General features: G+C 36.2%; 1 protein-coding gene across 2 annotated transcripts in view; it reads right to left on the bottom strand.

Moving 5' to 3' along the window:
* Positions 1-22,751, bottom strand: part of GPC5 (glypican 5) — a 1,663,234-nt gene that overhangs the window by 777,655 nt on the left and 862,828 nt on the right. For both annotated transcript variants that reach the window (XM_069601872.1, XM_069601871.1), the window contains one exon: positions 21,562-21,718. In XM_069601872.1, the coding sequence (XP_069457973.1) occupies positions 21,562-21,718 (157 nt within the window). The remainder of the gene's footprint in view (positions 1-21,561; positions 21,719-22,751) is intronic.

The raw sequence follows: 22,751 nt of genomic DNA, 5'->3' as shown, positions 1-22,751 counted from the left end.
CTTTAAAATCAGAATTTATTTTCATATGTTATTAGCTCCAGTTCTTGCTGGTTCTTTTAAACTCAGTTACTCTATTCAAAAGAGGAGAAAAACAGAAAACCTCTGTGCAATATCTCCCCAAAATCTTCAGTTCAGTTAAGTTGCTCAGCTGCGTCCAACTCTTTGCAACCCCATGGACTACACCACATCAGGCTTCCCTGTCCATCACCAACTCCAAGGGCCTACACAAACTCATGTCCATCATGTTAGTGATACCATCCAATCATCTCATCCTCTGTCTTCATCCCCATCTCCTCCACCTTCAATCTTTCCCAGCACTCGATTCTTTTCCAATGAGTTGTTTCTTCACATCAGGTGGCCAAAGTATTGGAGTTTCAGCTTCAGCATCAGTCCTTTCATGAACATCCAGGACTGATTTCCTTTAAGATTGACTGGTTGGATCTCCTTGCAGTCCAAGGGACTCTCAAGAGTCTTCTCTAACACCACAGTTCAAAAGCATCAATTCTTCGTTGCTCAGCTTTCTTCACAGTCCAACTCTCACATCCATACATGACTACTGGAAAAACCATAGCTTGACTAGATGGACCTTTGTTGGTAAAGTAAGGTCTTTGCTTCTTTAATATGCTGTCTAGGTTGGTCATAGCTTTTCTTCCAAGGAGCAAGTGTCTTTTAATTTCATGGCAGCAGTCACCATCTGCAGTGATTTTGGAGACCCCCAAAATAAAGTCTGACACTGTTTCCATTGTTTCCCCATCTATTTGATATGAAGTGATGGGACCAGACGGCATGATCTTAGTTTTCTGAATGCTGAGTTTTAAGTCAACTTTTTCACTCTCCTCTTTCACTTTCATCAAGAGGCTTTTTAGTTCCTCTTCACTTTCTGCCATAAGGGTGGTGTCATCTGCATATCTGAGGTTATTGGTATTTCTCCCAGCAATCTTGATTCCAGCTTGTGCTTCATCCAGCCCAGGATTTCGCATGATGTACTCTGCATATAAGTTAAATAAACAGGGTGACAATATACAGCCTTGACATACTCCTTTCCTGATTTGGAACCAGTCTGTTGTTCCATGGCCAGTTCTAACTGTTGCTTCTTGACCTGAACTACTATTTTCTAGACCTTTCCCTCTCTCAAGTCTTTTTCTTGCAACTTTTAATCATTTGCTTTGTTTTTTTTTACTCCCTTCATTTGAGAACACTGTGGAATCCAAATGTTCATATGATTTACAGTTTGGGTCTTCTATGCCTCAACTTTAAAAGTCATAATTTTTTAAATGTCTAAAACCCTTTATTTTCTCTACTTCAGTGACTAAACCATGATGCATATTTCAGTATTGCAAGTATTGATTGTGGAATATCATTTGTTAGCATCTTTTGGGTTACAATGAGATTTTAATATTTCTCAGTGGTGTATTTTCAATTAAATTTCACCTCTTTGATAGAATAATCAATATGGTAGGGTTATAGATATAAGATGTTTTCATAAAACAGAAACTTAACTATGGAAAAACCAGTCTTATATTCATTACCTTCTTTATCAAAAATTCTGTTACTCATATAGAAGGAAATTTCACTATTCAGGTTAGATTTTGTGTGGCTGTATGTGTGTTTCAGCTACATTATATTCTTTGTCTCATTTTGGGTACAAAAGGGACTGTGATGTTCCCAATAGACCCTAAAGCAGTGTTTCAAATGGGACATGGCCAAAGTCACACAAGTCTTTCTTGTTTTTGTATCAGTGATTTCCCAGCTTTGCCTTATTCGTTTTACCTCCCGAGCAAAGATTATTGTGATATTTAAGGGTTAAACAGCCCTCCCTTCATGACCATGCTCAATGTAGAGCCCACAGTTTCTCCTTTCAAGTTCTTTAGAATCCTTTGGCTCTAGTGCAAACCTAAACTAACCCATCACAGGAGGAAACCTATAAGCCACCTATTGCAATGCCCTCCTATTGAGTTGCCTCAGTTCTGTTCCTTCATTGTCTCCCTTGATACTACAAATTAATAAACCTAACTTTGACAATGTAAGCTTTTCTTAGGGTCTTTATCTAATGAGTTTCATCATAGTAAGAAGAGCTTCCCCAAAATCAATTATACCTAAGATATTTTCTAAGTAAATGATGACTATTTTAAAATATGCCCTTCCCTGAAACAATATTTGAGAAATAAAATAGGATTTGAAAGTATAGAGTCCACAACCCTTGTTTTATACAGCTGGCAAATGAGATCCAAGACTCATTCAATGCCCCTGGACATTAGTGCTGCTGCTGCTGCTGCTAAGTCACTTGAGTTGTGTCCGACTTTATGTGACCCCATAGATGGCAGCCCACCAGGCTTTAGTGATAGACCTAAAATTAGAACTCGTGTTAATTTACATACTGTCTGATATTCTTCCTCTCTAAAGCCACTTATTACTTTATTATAAAGTTCCATATATGTATGTCCTCTCAAAACTACAATAGAATAAATCCTTGCTGTATATAAAACATAACTGAACACTATTTTTTTAAAACTGCCTCTCCAGATATTTAGACTAATATTTGGATATGCCATTTCTAAATATATTTTTCTTTCAAAAAGTTTCTCTTGCAAGTTTCAGTTTCACTCATGTATACAAAAAGATTTCTAAACCATTGAAAAATATGCACAGAGTTTCTTAACGCACAATTTGCTGAGACTATGCTATTATTCTTGTCTGAAGTACTATTGCCTGGCTCTGATCCTAGTTCTGTAGCAAGCTAACTGGAACTTGTAAGACCTTCTTTGGGCAAAGATCTCAATGCATGTGTATCAAACAGGGAAAACAATATAACCTATCATATAGACATTGATTTAGATTTAAAAAGTTAACACACACAAAAAAAACGTAGAACAGAACTGGACTCCATAATAGAATTATCAATAAATAAATAGTCACTATTGTTTTAAAAAGATCAGTTAGCTATTAAGAATTAGTATTATTTTGAATTTTTAAAATCTGGTTTCATATTTCATGTTTGTATTTTATAAGCAACACATTTGACCTGACATACTAAAATACAATGAATCCTAAGAACTATATGATAATAGTCTTGATAATCTACATGTTGGAGAAATGAACTGTTCAGCAGAATTCTTTTTAATTACTATCATTTTATGTTATAACTTTTGGATCTCTTTTACTTTCGCTCTTATTGTGTGCATGTGTGCTAGGTCGCTTCAGTCGTGTCCAACTCTTTGTGACACTACGGACTGTAGCCTGCCAGGCTCCTCTGTCCATGGGATTCTCCAGGCAAGAATATTAGAGTGGATTACCATTTCCTACTCCAGGGGATCTTCCCCCCCCCACCCCCCCAGGAATCGAACTGCATCTCTTACATCTCTTTCATCGGTGGGTGGGTTCTTTACTACTAGCGGCATCTGGGAGGTCCCATGAGAGGTCTTGCTAGAGTATAAATGAATCAGTGAACTGATTTTTGGCATGGCCTGCTAGGGAAAAGTGATTCATGATTTGATTGATGTTAATCCCCAGCCAGCATTATATATTACAGCATTCTGGATTTCCATGAAGTTCCCTAGTGATGCTCAACTTTCTTTAGTTATCAAATTTCTGCTCCTGCTTCATCCTCCTGTGGAGATTATGCTCCGGCTGTCCACAGCCCTATTAATAACTGTTTCTTCAGGTGGCAGATTAAAGTTCAATTCCTTTGAGAAAGCTTCCCATTATCCCTAAAGCTGTGTAAGATAATTTTCTTTTATGCTCCCATAAGATCTGTTTTTCCACATGTAAAATTCTCTAATCAGTTCAGTTCAGTTCAGTTGCTCAGTCATGTCCGACTCTTTGCGACCCCATGAATTGCAGCACTCCAGGCCTCCCTGTCCATCACCAACTCCTGGAGTTCACTCAGATTCACATTCATCGAGTCAGTGATGCCATCCAGCCATCTCATTCTCTGTTGTCCCCTTCTCCTCCTGCCCCCAATCCCTCCCAGCATCAAAGTCTTTTCCAGTGAGTCAACTCTTCGCATGAGGTGGCCAAAGTACTGGAGTTTCAGCTTTAGCATTATTCCTTCCAAAGAACACCCAGGGCTGATCTCCTTTAGAATGGACTGGTTGGAACTCCTTGCAGTCCAAGGGACTCTCAAGAGTCTTCTCCAACACCACAGTTCAAAAGCATCAATTCTTTGGCGCTCAGCTTTCACAGTCCAACTCTCACATCCATACATGACTACTGAAAAAACCATAGCCTTGACTAGACGGACCTTAGTTGGCAGTAACGTCTCTGCTTTGAATATGCTATCAAGGTTGGTCATAACTTTTCTTCCAAGGAGTAAGTGTTCCTGATTACTCATGTGTATCCCCCTGAGGCAGAAGTTTGTATGCTAAGTAGTACAGAGTAAGCAGCAAGTATTTGTTGAATGAACTAATGAGTGTATGGATGGATTGAGAACTAAGGAAGAGGTTGACACCAAAGGAAAGGTAAATATGGGTTGGAAATAAAGCCATTAGTGATGAAAACTTAATGTGGAGCTCAAAATTTGTATGAAATTAGTGGCAGACTATTCCCATTTGAGCTCCACAATGTAATTTAGATTTCAGGGGAAAACCCCCAAATATTCTATTGGATATACTTATAAAGGTAAGCACTATTCATAATTACTCTGAAAAATGTCATGATACAAAATTCCTATTATTTAGCAAAGTTATAGTCAGAGAAGTGGAATTAATTCTATACATTACTTAAGAGGTAAACATAATTATTTACATTCTAAAAAATTTAGCATGAAACATTAGAGTTATAATGAAATTAAAGGAAATAAACCATAATCAATCAAAAACTACCTCCAAGCAATAGTGTGTTAATGTGTCTCTTCCAAAGTTCAGACATTACACATTAATCTAGAAAATTACACTCTTAAGTTTAGTGCTTTACACTCCAGTTTAACAATTATCATTCAAATGATTACTTCTGAAATTAATTTTTATTCAAAATAGCACATTAAAATAATGCAATAATTCCACAGTCAGGTCTCTACTACATGAAAATATGAAAGAGTTATTTATATAATTCACAAATATTGATAGTTGTTGAAGAAAACTATGCTTATCAAATATATTCTGCATTTAACACAGCTATAGTCTTTTGAGTATAAACAGATTTAGATTCACTTTGGTTTCTAGTTAATATTCTAGAAAAATTAATGTCAATATTTTCAATTCATTAGAAAATTTGGTTTTTAATGTTAATTAAGATGTGTCTTAGAGACATGTAGATTATACTCACATCCATTCATGCAATTCAGAGCACATTCATTAAATGTCTCATGTTCAGAGGCATTGTGGTAAGGACCATGAGGCAGTTGTTCTCAAGCTTTATTGGGAATAATTATTATTTATCATGCCTGTTAACTATAAAGTTGTGGATTCAACACATGGAAATGATAATTTAGTATTTGAGATGGAATTCCACAGGCTAAATTTTAAACAAGCACAATGATAATTCTGATAGAAGTTATATACTCTGTGATCAAAAAATAGCTGTATGATATATTGAAAGATAAAAAGGTACTGACTGACTTGCCTTCAATATCTTACAATCTGTAATAGTTAATACAACTCACACAGAACAACACTCTTGAATGGGCCAAAGGAAATAATAATGGTTTTGTTGCTGGCTGTGAGAATGAAATCATACTTTATTTCTTTATTTACCAGAAATTTATGTTGGGGATATTGAAGAAATGCTTGACTGTATCTTAGAAAGTTAACTCCAATATCTCAAATCTAGGAGGATATGAAATTATAACAATAAAAGAAAGATACTTCTGTTTTCCAAAAATCCACAACATTTTGTACCTTAGCATTGCCAGTCCCATTTGCTTTTATATACATATGTATGTATGCACATAAGTTCTCATTTGTCCTGCCTCAACTTTTCCCAGTCTTATACTTTTGACTCCAGGGGAAACCCAAGCTCAACAGTCCTAGCAGTCAGTGCACAGATACATAGTTTTACACGGTGGTTCCACTGACACTCATGCAGTGCTTCCAATCAACTCATGTGGACCAGGTACCGTGACAAATGAAAACAAAGGGGTTCCAGAGCTGATCTCTAGAGTATTTCTCGTCCAGAGCTGATTCCTAGAGTATTTCTCATCCAGAAGATAGCTACTTCCTCTTGCTCCCTGTTCTATACGCTCAAGCGTACATGGCTTATCTCTCCTACTTTTCTATGATTATTTTCCTCTGTGATTTGTGAGGAAATGGTAAAACAGGTATTAGCCTACATGGTAGAATATACATCTAGAGAGAATTGGAAGGATTTTATCCCCTTAAAAACTAGGAGTAAAGTCTTAATTGGTTTTCAGATAATATTTTTGGTTCTCACTGTATACAATTAAGACCAACTGTATTAGACAAGGTTCAGTCAATTGAATCAGGAAGCACGCTAGACGTTTTAGAGATACATAATTCCAAAAATTAGTATATAGATAGTTAAAGATTAATGAAGCAAAATGAGGGTGCTGAAGACCATAGATACTGATAACTATAGGGAGTAGTTTCCATTCTTCGGGTTGAAGGAAAAAAAGAGGTAGGATATTAAGAATCTAGGGACTGAAAGAGAAGTTTACTTCTCAGGATGGACAATGGGAGTATAGATTGCCCTGAATGATGTTTAGACCTCCATGAGCACTATCTTGCTGGTGTCTGGTTATCAATCAAAGCAAAGTTAGCTGGCACAGGTCCCTTCAAGGAAAGTAACATAGTTGCTACTCTAAGTGCTAAAAGTGTCTGGAGGCAGGGGATTGATACTGTGCTATTGATTTAATCTTGATAAGAACTGGAAACAGGATATATTTTCCCCTCTCCCTTCTTTTGATCTTCTTTTATTATCTTCCAGTGGCAGAAAAAATAGCAGTGCACTTGTTGGCAAGATAATCTGGGAAATATAATTTTTAGACCTCACATAGTTTGAGAATTTAGTTGAGAGCTAGGGAAATGTAGCCTGCATAACACAGTGCCTGAGTGCTTATTCACTCAGTCCTGTCTGACTCTTTGTAACACTGTGGAGTGTAGCCTGCCAGGCTCTTGTGTCCATGGAATTCTCCAAGAATACTGGAGTGGGTAGCCATTCCCTTCTCCAGGGGAACTTCCCAACCTTGAGATCAAACCCAGGTCTCCTGCATTGCAGGAAGATTCTTTACTATCTGAGCCACCAGAGAACCATAATTACAGAGGAACTTTAACTGGTTACCTGGAGCCAAAACACAACAGGCAGATAACTAGCACCATAGCCGTAACAATCTCTTAATTATGAGATTTTTTTTAAGTATACATCTTAAGAAAGATAGAACAATTAAGTACCTCCACTCATTTCACTGGGATATGAGAGACAATAAAAATGTTTAATTTGGTTAAAAGCATCTGGGTATCCTGTGAAGAACTAAAATTGGTTGTCTGATATGACAAATAACTAAAAGTTATTGCTTAAGTATTCATAAGCTCTTGACACTAAAATAGCCTCTTCTCCTTAGAAAACCACTTCTCTGCCTAATAAGATAGCATGGTAGCTTGAGGTACCACATCTCAGCAAAGAACTAAACTGTCAGTTTAAAATTGTTACATCAACAAGAGATGGGATAAATAGAGGTAAAGAGACCAACCAGTAAGACATCACAGAAACAGTTACGGCAAGACAGAAGGACCTGTGTTAAGAGAGCAGCAATGGGAATAGAGAGAACGTGTTTAAGAAATGTTCCGCAGGTAAAGACAATGGGCCTCACTAAATATGGGGAGTGAAGTCAGGAGAGGAACCTAGGATAACTGTAGTTTCTGACTTGAGAGGATGATAAGTGGGTAGGTATCAACCAAAAAAAGGGACAAGTAAAATGCAGTCTTAGGAGAAAGTTTGATAAGTTAAGTTTTGAACTTCCTGGCTGCACAATATAAATCTATTTTATTCAGCATTCAGCTTTCTTTATGGCCCAACTCTCACCTCCCAATGGAGGTGAGAATAACTCTTCACAATACAAATCTCAATCTCTGCCACACTCTTCTTTTGTCTTCAATCTTTCCCAGCATCAGGGTCTTTTCCAATGAGTCGGCTCTTAGCATCAGGTGGCCAAAGTATTGGAGCTTCAGCTTCAGGATCAGTCCTTCCAACAAATATTCAGGGTTGATTTCCTTTAGGACTGACTGGTTTGATCTCCTTGAAGTCCAAAGGACTCTCAAAAGTCTTCTTCAGCACCTCAATTTGAAACCATGAATTTTTTTGAAATGGCAACCTACTCCAGTATTCTTTTTTTAATATAAATTTATTTATTTTAATTGTAGGTTAATTATTTTACAATATTGTATTGGTTTTGCCATACATCAACATGAATCCACCATAGGTATAGATGTGTTCCCCATCCTGAACCCCCCTCCCTCCTCCCTCCCCGTACCATCCTTCTGGGTCATCCCAGTGTACCAGCCCCAAGCATCCAGTATCACGCATTGAACCTGGACTGGCGATTTGTTTCATATATGATATTATACATGTTTCAGTGCCATTCTCCTAAGTCATCCCGCCATCTCCCTCTCTCACAGAGTCCAAAAGACTGTTCTATACATCTGTGTCTCTTTTGCTGTCTCGCATACAGGGTTATCGTTCCCATCTTTCTAAATTCCATATATATGCATTAGAACACAATGGAGTATTACTCAGCCATTAAAAAGAATTCATTTGAATCAGTTCTAATGAGGTGGATGAAACTGAAGCCTATTATACAGAGTGAAGTAAGCCAGAAAGAAATACTCCAGTATTCTTGCCTGGAAAATTCCATGGATAGAGGAGCCTGGTGGGCTATAGTCTCCGACTCTTTTTGGACACAACTGAGCACAGGGCAGATATATATCCATAGACAAATATATTTAGCACTACCTGCAGGTAATAGGACTAGAAACTCAGTAAATTTAGAAAATCTTTATGAATTAAGTCTCCTTCAAAAATTTTAGCAAATTTAAATTTGAAGAAAAATAATCAACAGGAAAGAATCAAGACCAAATCCTACACAAAGTTAAATAGTTTTCTGCTGTTATCTCTACAAAGAGTGAAAGCATATCAGAAAACCTGACCCCAAAATTCACATATCATTTAAAACGAGCTAAAAGATATCAAGAAAAGGATACAAGACGTGAAAAAAGTAAGAATTTTAAAAATTCAGAAATGAAGTTGAGATTTCAAGATGAACAAAGAGGAAGAAAAATTACTTTAAAATAAATAAAATCTATAAGCAGTGTAAGATCAAAGAAATATCACTAGCAATACCTTAAGAGAAATAGAAAGTAAAAAGGGGACACATTTTTAAAAAGTAGAAGTTAATTTAAACATAGATAAAAGATATTGAAGAAAATACTGAAAATAAGCAAATACAATTCATCGAATGTATAATAGGTGTTTCTGAAGAAGAAAATCAAAACAAGAGAAGAATATACTTACTTAAAACTACAACTCAGCAAAAAATGTGCTAAAAAAAAAAAAAAGTGGTACTTGGGCTTCCCTGGTAGCCTAGATGGTAAAGAATCTGCCTGTGGGGTCAGAGACCCAGGTTGATCCAGGGATCACAAAGATCTCCTGGAGAAGGAAATGGCAACTCACTCCAGCACTCTTGCCTGGAGAATGTTATGAAGAGAGGAGACTGGTAGGCTACAGTCCATGGGGTCACAAAGAGTAGGACATAACTGAGTGAGTGACTAACACTTAAACTTTCCTTACTTAGTTTAAAAGTATGCCATGTTACTGGGTGTCCACTCAAAACTACTCAGGAAGCTGCTGCTGCTGCTGCTGCTGCTGCTGCTAAGTTGCTTCAGTCGTGTCTGACTCTGTGTGATCCCATAGATGGCAGCCAAACAGGCTCCCCCATCCCTGGGATTCTCCAGGCAAGAATACTGGAGTGGGTTGTCAGTTCCTTCAATTCATGAAAGTGAAAGGTGAAAGTGAAGTCGCTCAGTCGTGTCCGACTCCTAGCAACCCCATGGACTGCAGCCTGCCAGGCTCCTCTGTTCATGGGATTTTCCAGGCAAGAGTACTCAGAAAGCTATATTCTAACAAAGTTACTGTACTAAAATTGCTTGGCACTGAGAGGGCAAAAAATATATATGTTGCTTGTAAAGGGTGACTAACATTCTTCTGTCCAGCAAAGTCAACTTTCATGTAAAAGTAGCACAAACTTTTATCACCAAGTGAAACCTTATAAAATATTATCCTCCCAGTCCTCTTTAAGAAATGTACTAGAGAAACCTGGACACAAGAACAAGTAGTATTATATAGTTAACAGATATAGCAGATAACCTAACAGATATAGTAGGTGACTTAAATATATTTGTATCTATCAATGTGTATTATATTGATATAGTTTCTTGCCCAGGAAACATAGGTATACAAATGTATACATATATACATATAGTTGCTAAGTCGTGTCTGACTCTTTTATGACCTGATGGACCATAGCCCGCCTGGCTCCACTGTCCATGGGGTTTCCCAGGCAAGAATACTGGCGTGGGTTGCTATTTCCTTCTCCAGGGATTTTTCTGACCCAGGGATTGAACCCACGTCTCCTGCACTGCAGGTGGATTCTTTATCACTGAGTTACCATGGAAGCCTTAGACACACACACACACACACATATATATATATATCCATAGGACTGTTTGAGATGCATTAATATCTATTATAACCATAAAATGAGGATAGAATATGCATAAAATATGCAAAAATGAAACTGATTTTAGTAATCATAGCTGGTAAGAGTAGTTTTATTACTATTATAATATAGCACCTCTGATGTGGAAAAAAGCAAACAATTCTGAGATATTTATCTCTATTATGACATGTGTCTTTGAAGACCATGTCTTATACTCGGATTGTGGTCATGAAATGCCTTTCTTACTAAAACAAATCGGGGTCATGTAAAATGACTGACTCCATGTTTGAGACAAACAATGTACAAGCTCAGCTTGGAATAACTTATTATACTAGGTAGCAATGAAACTAGCCATGAATTTGGGGATCATGTCAGAAGGACTGAACAGCCAAATCGAAGTGCCAATTGGCAAAATGTGGGACAATCTGGACTTCAATATGAATAAGAATGACAAATGTTTTTGAAACTTACTTCATAGTGGTATTTAAAGAAAAAATTGAAAGAATTGGTCACCTTCTGAGAAAGACAAGGAGCATACCAATTCATTATCTTGAAACTGGTTAAACAAAAGAAAAAGTCAAGAGTCTATTCTGCCTTTCTTGAAAGTAATAACCAAAATAGGTAAGTGGATCACTGAAGTTGACCTTTGTCCAGAGAACATTTGTCAAATAAGATAAATAACCCTGTAGAAGAGAAATGGACTATGGATATTAAGGAAATTTCAGGTAAGGAAGTATATGAGGAATTTCATATACTTATGACAAAAAGTACAATTAAATGAATAAGATTTAATATAGAATAAAACATGGTCCACTTTCATCTTTTGGACAGATACACAAAACCAGTGGAAATGGAAACAAAAGTTTTTGCAAAAATGAGGAGCAACATAAACTTTTAGTTTTTTCTGGTGAGAATGTAAATTGACATCATCACTTTGTTAACCAGTAAGAGTTTGACATTTCTCAGGAAAGCTTAACACATGCAGGCTCTGCTTTGTGACAGTCTCATGCCACTTCAAAGTATATATTGCAGAGGCTCTGCAAATGTGCATTAAGACAGATGTTCAAGATGGTTTAAAATGATTTATACAACATTGCTCACAATATTCAAAAGCTGAAATCAAATACCATATGCATCAACAATAAAATAAATAAGTGGCTGTGTATATTCATAATTAGAATGTTACACATTGGTAAAAATGAATGAGGAGATCTACACCCATCAACACAGGTGAACCTCAACAATTTAACACTGAAGCAAAAGAAACACACCATGTAAAAAAGACTCTAGGATTCCATTTATAATAAAGTGCCCCAGAAAAATCCAGGAAGATATGGTTTATGGTCATTGTAAATTCTCAAAAGGAATGTGTTCACAGAGGTATGGAAATACTTTATTCTTGAACTGGGAGGAGGGATAGATACAAATTTATTGCATGGTTTTCCTTAAACTGTGTGTATATGGGTGTATGTATAAGTATATCTGTATCTTTATCTCCATATTTATCTTTATCTCTACATCATTGTTTTCACCTAGTTTTGTGGAAGGTGAAAACATTCTCTCTTTCTTGCTTCCTCATAGAAGCATTTAATAAAATCTTTTTATGTATGTCATTGGATTATTTTTGGTTTCAGTGGGTGGGGGTGGGGTGGGCACTTGTAATGCTGTACATGGATGAAGTTATTTAATCCTCATGAGGATGCTTGTTGGAGAGTATGGCGATTATCCCCAACCTGAGGAAAGCCAAGCTCAGAACAATTACTTGTGCAAGGTTAAGTGGTAAATTACTTGTGCAAGGTTAAGTGGTAAATTACTTGGTTCAGTGGGTAAAGAATCTGCCTGCAGTACAGGAGACACAGCAGACAGGAGTTCTATTCCTCCTTCAAGAAGATTCCAAGGAGGAGGAAATGGCAACCCACTCCAGTATTCTTGCTGGGAAATCCCAATGACAGACAGCCCGGTGGGCTACAGTCTAAAGGGTTGCACAGAGTCAGACATGCCTGAGTGACTAAGCATGCACATACTTGCACAAGATATGCATTATTTATACATATTTTTTCTCTTAACCAGTATTGGTAGTACAAATTACTGCATGTGTGTGCCACACACGTGCATGCTAAGTTGCTTCAGTTGTGTCTGACCCTGTGTGACCCTGTGGACTGCAGCCTGCCAGGCTCCTCTGTCCATGGGGTTCTCCAGGCAAGAATACTGGAGTGGGTTGCCATGCTCTCCTCCTGGGGATCTTCCTATCCAGGGGTCGAACCTGTGTCTCTTAAGTCTACTGATATTGGCAGATGGGTTCTCTACCACTAGCACCACCTGTGAAATCTGAAAAACTGCATACTCAAACCAAATGACCACACAGAAAGAACTTTTCATGGTTTCTTTTAGCCTACTAAATTAAATACAAAAGCCTCACTCTTGAACTCAAAACTGTTGTAACATTTTAAAACTTATTTTTAGGCTTCTGATAGTTTTTTTCAAGCAACTTGAATAAGTTTGTTCCTTCTTAAACATGCTCCTTACTCCCTCTTCCTACCCCACCCTGTCTTCATTCATGGAGTCTGCTCTCCATAGGATACCTTCCACTCCCTACTGTCAATGGCGGAAACCAAATAATGTGTCCACCTAGTCAAATGCTACTGTCTCAAAAACACTGCAGTCAAATGTCACTTTTCCAGGTTGCTCCTTCCCTGTCTCTGCTACAAAATGTTTTCTGACTGTCCCATGTAGATATCTTCCTTCCTTTCTCTTAGTTCACATACAACTTTGATTTCTCTCTGTTGGAATGTAATGTGATACACAGGAAATTGCAAGATAATTCTTTAGTGTTTATTGCAATCTGAAGGAGCTGATGAAGATAAAACATTTCGGGTTGAGATACCAAACAAGATAAAGTTTTCTTGAAGCAAATGTAAAACTGAAACCCTCAGACCCTGAGAAAAGATGGAAGTGCCTTTCCTTTGGTGTCAGAAAGTGACTCACTTTGCTGTACATCTGAGAGAAACACAACATTGTAAATCAATTATAATCCAATAAAAATGTGAAAAAGTAAACTCAAGGCTTAAAACAATCAAACTGAAACTGATATAAAAAGTTACATAGGATAAACCACCAAACCAGCCTAATTGTTATAGTCCCTAATTTCCTAGTGCCTATAATGTTTTCTTGTAATGCTAATTTATAAATGTGGTAGTGTTTTATAAGAGTACATATTGCTTTAATAGAAACTAATTTTAGACATGCTAATAAGTAAAGGATGTAATAAACAAGAGTAGGTAGTTTCCCTCCTCATATATGGTCCTTGGAGTCTTCCAGGTGGTGTAGCGGTAAAGAATCCACCTGCCAGTGCAGGAAACACAAGAGGTATGCCTTTGATCTCTAGTCAGGAAGATCCCCTGGAGTACGAAACGGCAACCACTCCAGTATTCTTGCCTGGGAAGTCCCAAAGACAGAGGAGCCTGGCAGGCTTCAGTCCATGGGGTCACAAAACAGTTGGACATGACAGTGACCCAGCACACACACAGAGTGTGGTCCTTAGACCAACAACAATCATCATCTGGAAGCATGAGGAAATGCCCCAAATGAGACCACCTGTATTGTACTCGTATTCTTTTTTTTTCCTTTTTTTTTAATAGGAGTATAACTGTATTGTAAATGTTGTACAACAAAGTGAATTAGACTCAATATAAAAAGAAACCCAATCAAAAAATGGGAGGGAGACCTAAATAGACATTACCCCAAAGTAGACATAGAGATGGCTGATTATTAGAGACATGCAGAAGAAAACTATGAGTTACCACCTCACACTGGTCAGAATGACCATCATCACAAAGCCTACATACATCACTAACTATTAGAGAGATGCAGATCAAAGCTACAATGAGGCACCACCTCATATTGGTCAGAATGGCCATCAACAGAAAATCTACAAATGTGCTGGAGAGGGTGTGGAGAAAAAGCAGCCCTCCTGCATTGCGGGCCGGAATGCAAAGTGCTACAGCCACTATGGAGAACAGTATGACGGTTCCTTAAAAAACTAAAAACAGAGTTACCAAACACCTTGCAATCCCACTCCTGGTCATATACCATGATAAAACCATAATTCAAAATGACACATGCACCTCAATACCCACTGCAGCACTATTTACACACTTCTATTCTTAACAAGAGTCCCACAAAATTTATAAAACAAGAGAGTGTGAGAACTTTAGAGCCCAGATCACATGCTGTATTATTTAATTATTTAGAGTTAGATGAGCCCTTAATTGGTCAAAAAGCTGTATGAAAATATTCTTTCCATACAGTTAGAGATATGGAAGTCTTTAAAAAGCTAAAAATATACCCAACATGTTTTTGTATTTTTATTTGTGAATTCTGACTGAAGGGAAATATATAGCTATTTCAATCATCATTCTGTTTATTTGCAACAAAATGATACAAAAACATCTGGATATGGTTATATATGAATATGGTTTGTTTCTAGTTATAACGACAGCTACATGACTTTGAGCAAGTCCTGATCAAGTGTACCTGAGGGTATTTTCTTCAAATTTAATTTTTTACTTTCTCTATTGATCATGCAGTCATACTTAGCATTGTGTCAGTCAAGACAGGCCATAATTTCTTTATGTCCACTGGTGTGGTATAGACTAAGTTATGGGATTTTCAGAATAGTTGGTTGATCTGGGTTGCATGCTAGCAGCTCTTTAAGCTTTAATTAATGAATCTCCCCTCCTCACCTCAGTGATTCAACATCAATTCTGTGTTTAAGCCAAGCAATGAAAATCATTTCTTAGGCTTTGAGGGACAAACCCTTTTATTTCAATTCTATTATTTAAATCCATGACTGTGACCTATAGCTTTTAAAGAGAATGAGAGATGACTTCAGATGAATCATCAAGTATCCAGATTCTATTATATAGTCTTGCTAACAAAATAGCAAGCAGCCAGGATGAATCTCAATTATTTAGAAAACAAAATGGAAATGCATAATCAGAATAATATCCATGATAGGATGGATATTAATATATCCATATATCTATATAATGTGCATAGATATAATATATTCATAATTAATTAAAACATGTTTACCTACCTTAGATATACATTTCATTTGTCTTTAGTATAATTCTCATCAGTAGTGTAAAAACTGGTAGATGATAATTTCCAAGTGTTCAAAATAGTGAACACTGAACAGGATCAGAAAGTGTTTCCTCATTAATTTCTCTACAGTTTTATCATGACCCTTTAGTATGAGACATTTGTACAACATAGATCAAAGTGTACAGTCATTATTCAAGAATACTTTAATTGCATCACAAAGATTTGAGTCCAAGCATCCTTAAGGTCTGTCTAGTCAAGGCTATGGTTTTTCCCTTGGTCATGTATGGATGTGAGAGTTGGACTGTGAAGAAGGCTGAGTGCTGAAGAATTGATGCTTTTGAACTGTGGTGTTGGAGAAGACTCTTGAGAGTCCCTTGGACTGCAAGGAGATCCAACCAGTCCATTCAAAAGGAGATCAGTCCTGGGTGTTCTTTGGAAGGAATGATGCTAAAGCTGAAACTCCAGTACTTTGGCCACCTCATGCAAAGAGTTGACTCATTGGAAAAGACTCTGATGCTGGGAGGGATTGGGGGCAGGAGGAGAAGGGGACGACAGAGGATGAGATGGCTGGATGGCATCACTGACTCGATGGAGACGTGAGTCTGAGTGAACTCCTGGAGTTGGTGATGGACAGGGAGGTCTGGCGTGCTGCGATTCATGGGGTTGCAAAGAGTCGGACACAACTGAGCGACTGAACTGAACTGATCCTTATATGTGTGCTTAGTTACTCAGTTTTGTCAGACTCTTTGTGACCCCATGGACTGTAGCCGGTCAGGCTCCTCTGTCCAGGGGATACTCCAGGCAAGAATACTGTAGTGGGTAGCTATTTCCTTCTCCAGGGTTTCTTTCCAACCCAGGGATTGAACCTGGGTCTCCTGCATTGCAGGCAGATTCTTTACTGTGTGAGGTACCAGGGAAACCCTAAGTACCCTTATAGAGATGATTTATTTTTAGCTTGTGCTCAGTCACTCAGTCTTATATCACTCTTTGCAACTCCACGGACTGTAGCCTGCCAGGCTTCACCGTGCATGAGTTTTCCCAGGCAAGATACTGAGTGGGTTCCCATTTTCTTCTTCAAATTTTTTTTTTTTAGCTTAACTGATTAAACAAATGAGAGCTATTTAGTTACTTTCAGCACAGTTTCTTACATTTGGGATAATTTATTAATGGGCTATTTATCAACATTTACAAGGTAAACTAAATATATTTTATTTAATCAAATTTGATGAAACTTGAATTTTAGAAACAATACACATACTTTTAATATGCATATTTGTAACTTATTAATATAAAAATCTTATGTGCTTACATTATCTCTTTTGCATAATTTAGACTAAAAAGAAAAATCATCAGCTATTAATAAATACTATAAAATATCACAAAATGATTTGTACAAAATGAATAATTACAGTTTTAGTAGTTCAGGAAAATACAGATTTCACTAAAGAAAATGTAACCTGGAGCATTTTTTTTTCTTTTGAGTTCTCCCTGAACCTCCATGTCTGGCTGAGATTTTGAAATAAAGATGATTTATGGTAAAAATAAGTTTGAGGAAGCCAGCAATATCCAGGCACTTTACAATCTTGCATTACTAAATAAATCAGCACCCTTTATTCTTCAGTGGCTAACAGAGTATCATTTTCATTTTACTTTGCACATGGAATACACTATTCTCTTCCAAGGTCACTGTTAGTATCAGGCTGTAGATTCATTTGTTAGAGGCTTATCTAAGGTTCGTTACTAAGTGACAATCCAAAGCACAATATAAATAACTGTTCTATTTATTTTAGGCTATCAAAGATCAAAGAAGAGTTGTTTTTTTTTCTAGCTCTAGTTACTTAATATTTCAATGTATTATCTTTTCATTTCCAAATAAATCTGATTTAAGTTGAATACTTTCAGATCTCATAAACTTATTTCCTGATCTGATATAGGGGAATGCTTTATGGCTGATAGGGCTAGCAAGGGCAGGGTACCATATTATTATTGGTATTATGACTGAGTAAGTGGGTTGTGGAACAGAAGGTAGTTGAGAATAGGGATGATAAAAGTTTGAGACTGAGTCCTGGCTTTCTCAAATATATAGAATCTGGTATGATGATGAGAATCTGTAAAAGAGAAAAGGAAAAACAGCCCAGGAGATAAGAAAAAATGAATGGCAAACAACCTTTCTCAGGAAAGACTTTTAATGACTGAATGAATGGCTATCAGAAGGGCTTAGGGCTTAATGCTGCATTGGGACCCATAATCATGACTGTTCTTCAGAAACAGGTTGGTATCATTATCAGGGGGAAAAGTTATTGGAATACATACTTAATCACTTTTGTTGTCATTTATAGGCATCTCATTTAAGGTAAAATTATTTTTAAAACTGCTAATGATGCAACATAATATTGTACTAGCAAAATAAATATGACAATAGACAGATTATCTCAGTTAATTTGAAGACTTGAAATCACTCTACTGTTCCTCAACATTTGATGCCTGAAACAACTTGTGATCAAAATCATTTTATCTGAGATTGCTACTATGAACCATCTTATTAAAATAAATTTGATCATGGACTATGTATTATTTGTTAAAAGCAGTGTTTTGTTGTTGTTGTTTAGTTGTTAAATCATGTCCAACTCTTTTGTGACCCCATTGATTGCAACCTGCCAAGCTCCTCTGCCTGTGGGATTTCCCAATGGTATTGTTACGGCAATTTAAATTATAATACCACATATGGCAATCAAAGCTACTGCAGATTTTCAAAACTACATATGTATAGTCTTGCTACAGCCTCTCTTTGGTGGCACTTTGTTTTTTGACAGTTGAATATATCAGAATTGGGGCAAATATTAGAACAGTCAAATAGTTGAAAAAGTATTGATGGTAGTGAGAGTGGTTTTGCTCTGCATGCCTACAAAAACAGAACTTGTTTTCCACCACCCCCACCCCCAATTGGTATTTAAAACCTACCATCCCTTAGCTACTTTGAAAGGATGCCAAGTGTCCAGGATGAGGGGAAATGAAAGTTCAAAGACATTCCAACCCTGCTATTTGAAGGTACTAGCGAAATAACCATATCTACATATATGAGTCAAATTCAATACAATAAAAATATAGAACACATTAATGTAATCTTAGGATACTTAAATCACCTACTAAAATGAAGTACTTTCAGTTTCCTAAAAGTGAACACTACATACCATAGATTTTTTTATTAGAAATATGTCAGTTGACTTTTAATAATGTTTAACAGGTGTGATACAAATAGAGGTAGTTTAAAAGCTAAATATTGTTAAATCATTTGATACTGTTGATGATAAAAAAGTGATACCTAAAATTTTGGTGGTAAAACTTTGCACATGGAAATATATAAACCTTTATTGCCTGGAATAAACATTAACCAAAACAGAAACAGAAAATCAGTTCAAGTGATGGTTAGTAAGATATTTGTCAACTTTGAACATATTCATAAATGGAGTAAAATCATTAAATTTTCAAGACATAATATTGACATTATTCCTTGTAACTATATGTAGCTATAAATAAATATATGCCTGTATAACTTTTTGTAATCAGATATTTTTGAAGTCACAAACTGTGTTCTACTTGTATTTTATAAAGAATAAACATCACTGTGAGGAAGACATAATGGTGTATTTCAAATTCTTAACACAAATGACACCGTGTAAACTTTCTAGAGCACAATATTTTTAAGACATTAAGACCGTCTAAAACTATGGTACAACATGCTTTAGTGATATATCAAACCAGCCAAACACAGTTAAACTATTACGGTGCTTTATAAAAATAGAAATGTGACCTACGTTTTGCTACTTGCTGCGTCCCTCTTTATTTCAGCAGGCTATCCACTGTGGGTTCCTAACCACTTATTAAAAATTGAAAGCCAACAGCTATAAACCCGTAGAAATATGATAGGCAACCCACTTGCAACAGATGTGGATTTTTTTACTATTTGCCTGGAGTTGCTGAAAATCACCTATATCTTAAATCTCCCGAATTCTGATGGATAGTTGCTTGTACCATACCTGTCCCTTTCAGTAGTAATTGAAAACAGGATTTTAAAGTAAAAATATTCATTCTTGCCACCTTGACAAGTTCGGTTTTGTGAGAAAATTTAGTAGCTGAATATCCTCTACTGTCTCTACCTCTTGTGTGAAATAAGGCAAAAAGTTATCTGTTAATAGATAGCAAGTTCTCAAGCTTATAAATAACTTCAGGAGTGAAAAATCCCTGTAAAAGGCTAATTCCACACACATTCACATACATACAATTTACAGATTAAGTTTTAACCTAAGCTATTTTTCATAATATTTTTATGCTTTAAAACCCTGCAGTGTTCAAATGACAGGGAAATTATGGTACATATAAATACACAGGATCAAATGAAAATGAAAGACTATTTAATATTATCCTAATAGATATGTATCATAATTCCAAAATACAATGGAGGGCTTTTTAACTCTTAATGAAAACACTTTCTCTAATTTTTTGTTTTCTCTTTTTTGGGACAAACAACAGAAGACAAGTAACCAAAAGAAATTAATCTGATAAATGACATTAGTACTAATAAGAAGAATACATATCCTTACTGCTCCTACATGAGTAGAAGAAATGCAATTTTCACTAGGAAATTGTACTAATACATCAAAGAGTTTTGTGATCCTTTGTTCAACTGCTATCCAGTGTACTAAATCCCAACTATTTACTTTCTATGTTAAATTTATTACTCTTTCTAATAGGAAAACATATTTCTTTATACTGTCTTGATCTTGTACCTCTTCTGGCTTCTATGCCTTTAAACAATGTATTTGTTTTACAAAAGAAGATCTTGGAAGGAAGGGGTGTTGATGCTTGAGGCATTAGAAGTGTTCTAAATTTACGACATGAGAACTGAAAAGTAAATGAACTATTCTCCCACCAAAGTCAGGAAAGGACATTTCTAACAGGTACAAAGTTGTCAGGAAAATCACAAAGCCCGTTGTGATTTAGAGGGAGACTATCAGGGCAGGCTCCAGATAGGCCTGCACAGGTCCAGAAGATTATTTTATAAAGTAATCCCCTTTAGTATGACCTGAGTTAAGTGAACAGTTGAAAGTTAGACTAGATCCCTCATTTTGTATGTAAAAAGAAGGAAAGGTAATTTACTTGGTGATTTTTTTGGTTGTTGTTATTTGGTCATTCTATCATATGTAATAGCGACTAGTCCAGCAAGACCAGAAATGGTTTTCAAACACATAAAATCAAAATAATGTGAATGATTGGTGAGATTTTTTCAGAAGAACCAAATCATAGGAGTTAAATTCAAGTATTTTCTCACCATAACTAGCCATATATTTAACCAATTTCTTTGTGATCTGAACATGATGAAAACCTAATAAAATTTATATAATGTCATGATAATATAATACATTAGAGAACTTTAATATTCAGCATGGCTCACCTATTCTGGTTTCATGAATGTACATTTAGCATCCATCATCCTAGTTATTTCATGTCCTACAGATTATCCCACTTTAAAACTACGAATTCTCAGAACTAATGATCATTCACTCGTTTTACTCAGGAAAACTGTAATTTCCATTTAAAGTCATTGGTAAAAAGAAACAAATGCCCAAGAATATACATCCCAAATAACAAAAAATGGTTTTGTTTTCATTTCCAATTCCTCTTGCCTTTTTCTGAATTCACTATCATTATTTCTTTATATTCATAGTAACAGTTCTCCTTAACTATATTTCAAAATCAGTCCTTTAGAAATGGGGTTAGAATCATACACTTACAGTCTGTGATTTTTAGTGTCCTCTTGACTTCTCCACTTCCTGAGCCCCCACAACCATCTTCATCATCACAGTCCCCGCTGACCTGTTCAGCCATGCCGCCACCACTGCCCATGTGATGTTCCCACTTGGTGGCTTTGGGTGACCTACCCTGTAACAACTAAATATGGATACCAAAAACATTTATTAATAGAAAGTTCAAATCATCTAAGGATGCTATTCAACAACATGCAAAACTTATAATTGTTTTCTTATGTGGATACACTATTTTGATGTGGACACCTTAACAAATCAAGCAGGAAAGAAAGAGAAAAAACTACTGACATAATAATAAATAATGGCCAAGGTCTTACAGCTATGAAGAGCTGCAATCTGCCTATTAGCACTGTGATACAGTTTTGGAAATCAAATAAAACCAGATCTTCTTTCTCATGAATACTTTGGTTAGAGAATCCCATTTCTGAATACACAATATTAAAAGCAGGGTAAATCAATCTCCAGCACAACAAAGCTCCCTCTGAAGTGTATTGTCTGGTAATGTACTGTTTTACAAACCAACAGTCCTAAATTTCTCAAAAAAGAAGACTGCCATTCTTCTAAAAAGACTCAATGAAAGAAATATATATCTTGGACATGTACATTTATAGTTTTATTTAAACTTTATGGGTTAAATATGCACACCAATGTATATGGGACAGAAGAAAACCATGGAACAAAAGACTTGGATTCTAATTCCATTTATACAAATTACTCAAGAAATTTAACCAACTTTGTTTCTCAAGAATTTCACTTACTTTGATGAGCAAAATAGATAGAATAGCCATTTCCCCCTATAACATGGGGAAAGTAATATTTTGAATGAAACTGGACATGCCTGAACTCCTTTTCCAAAAGGTGATGTTGTGAATAATGGAATATTTCGCTTAAAGCTAAGACTGAGTAACATGATTTGGAATGCGACATTTACACCTCTAAGGCATTTTTGGAGGATCCATGACCAAGCGTGAGCACTGGAAGGTACTGCCATGTTATGAATGAAACATATTACAGCTGATGGTTAATGGGAATTCAAGTTTTCAGGGTGTTTTATAAAAGTATTAGGGTGGCTGTTTCTAAGAGCTTTTCAGAGATTTCAAATTTTCAATACAGAGATCAATTGTATTGATTAGCAGAAAATAAACACACAACTCAAG

This window comes from Ovis canadensis, chromosome 10 (genome assembly GCF_042477335.2).
Source record: "Ovis canadensis isolate MfBH-ARS-UI-01 breed Bighorn chromosome 10, ARS-UI_OviCan_v2, whole genome shotgun sequence".
Classification (NCBI taxonomy): Eukaryota; Metazoa; Chordata; class Mammalia; order Artiodactyla; family Bovidae; genus Ovis; species Ovis canadensis.
Note: the sequence above shows the minus strand (reverse complement) of the source record. Positions and strands in the feature narration are given on the sequence as shown.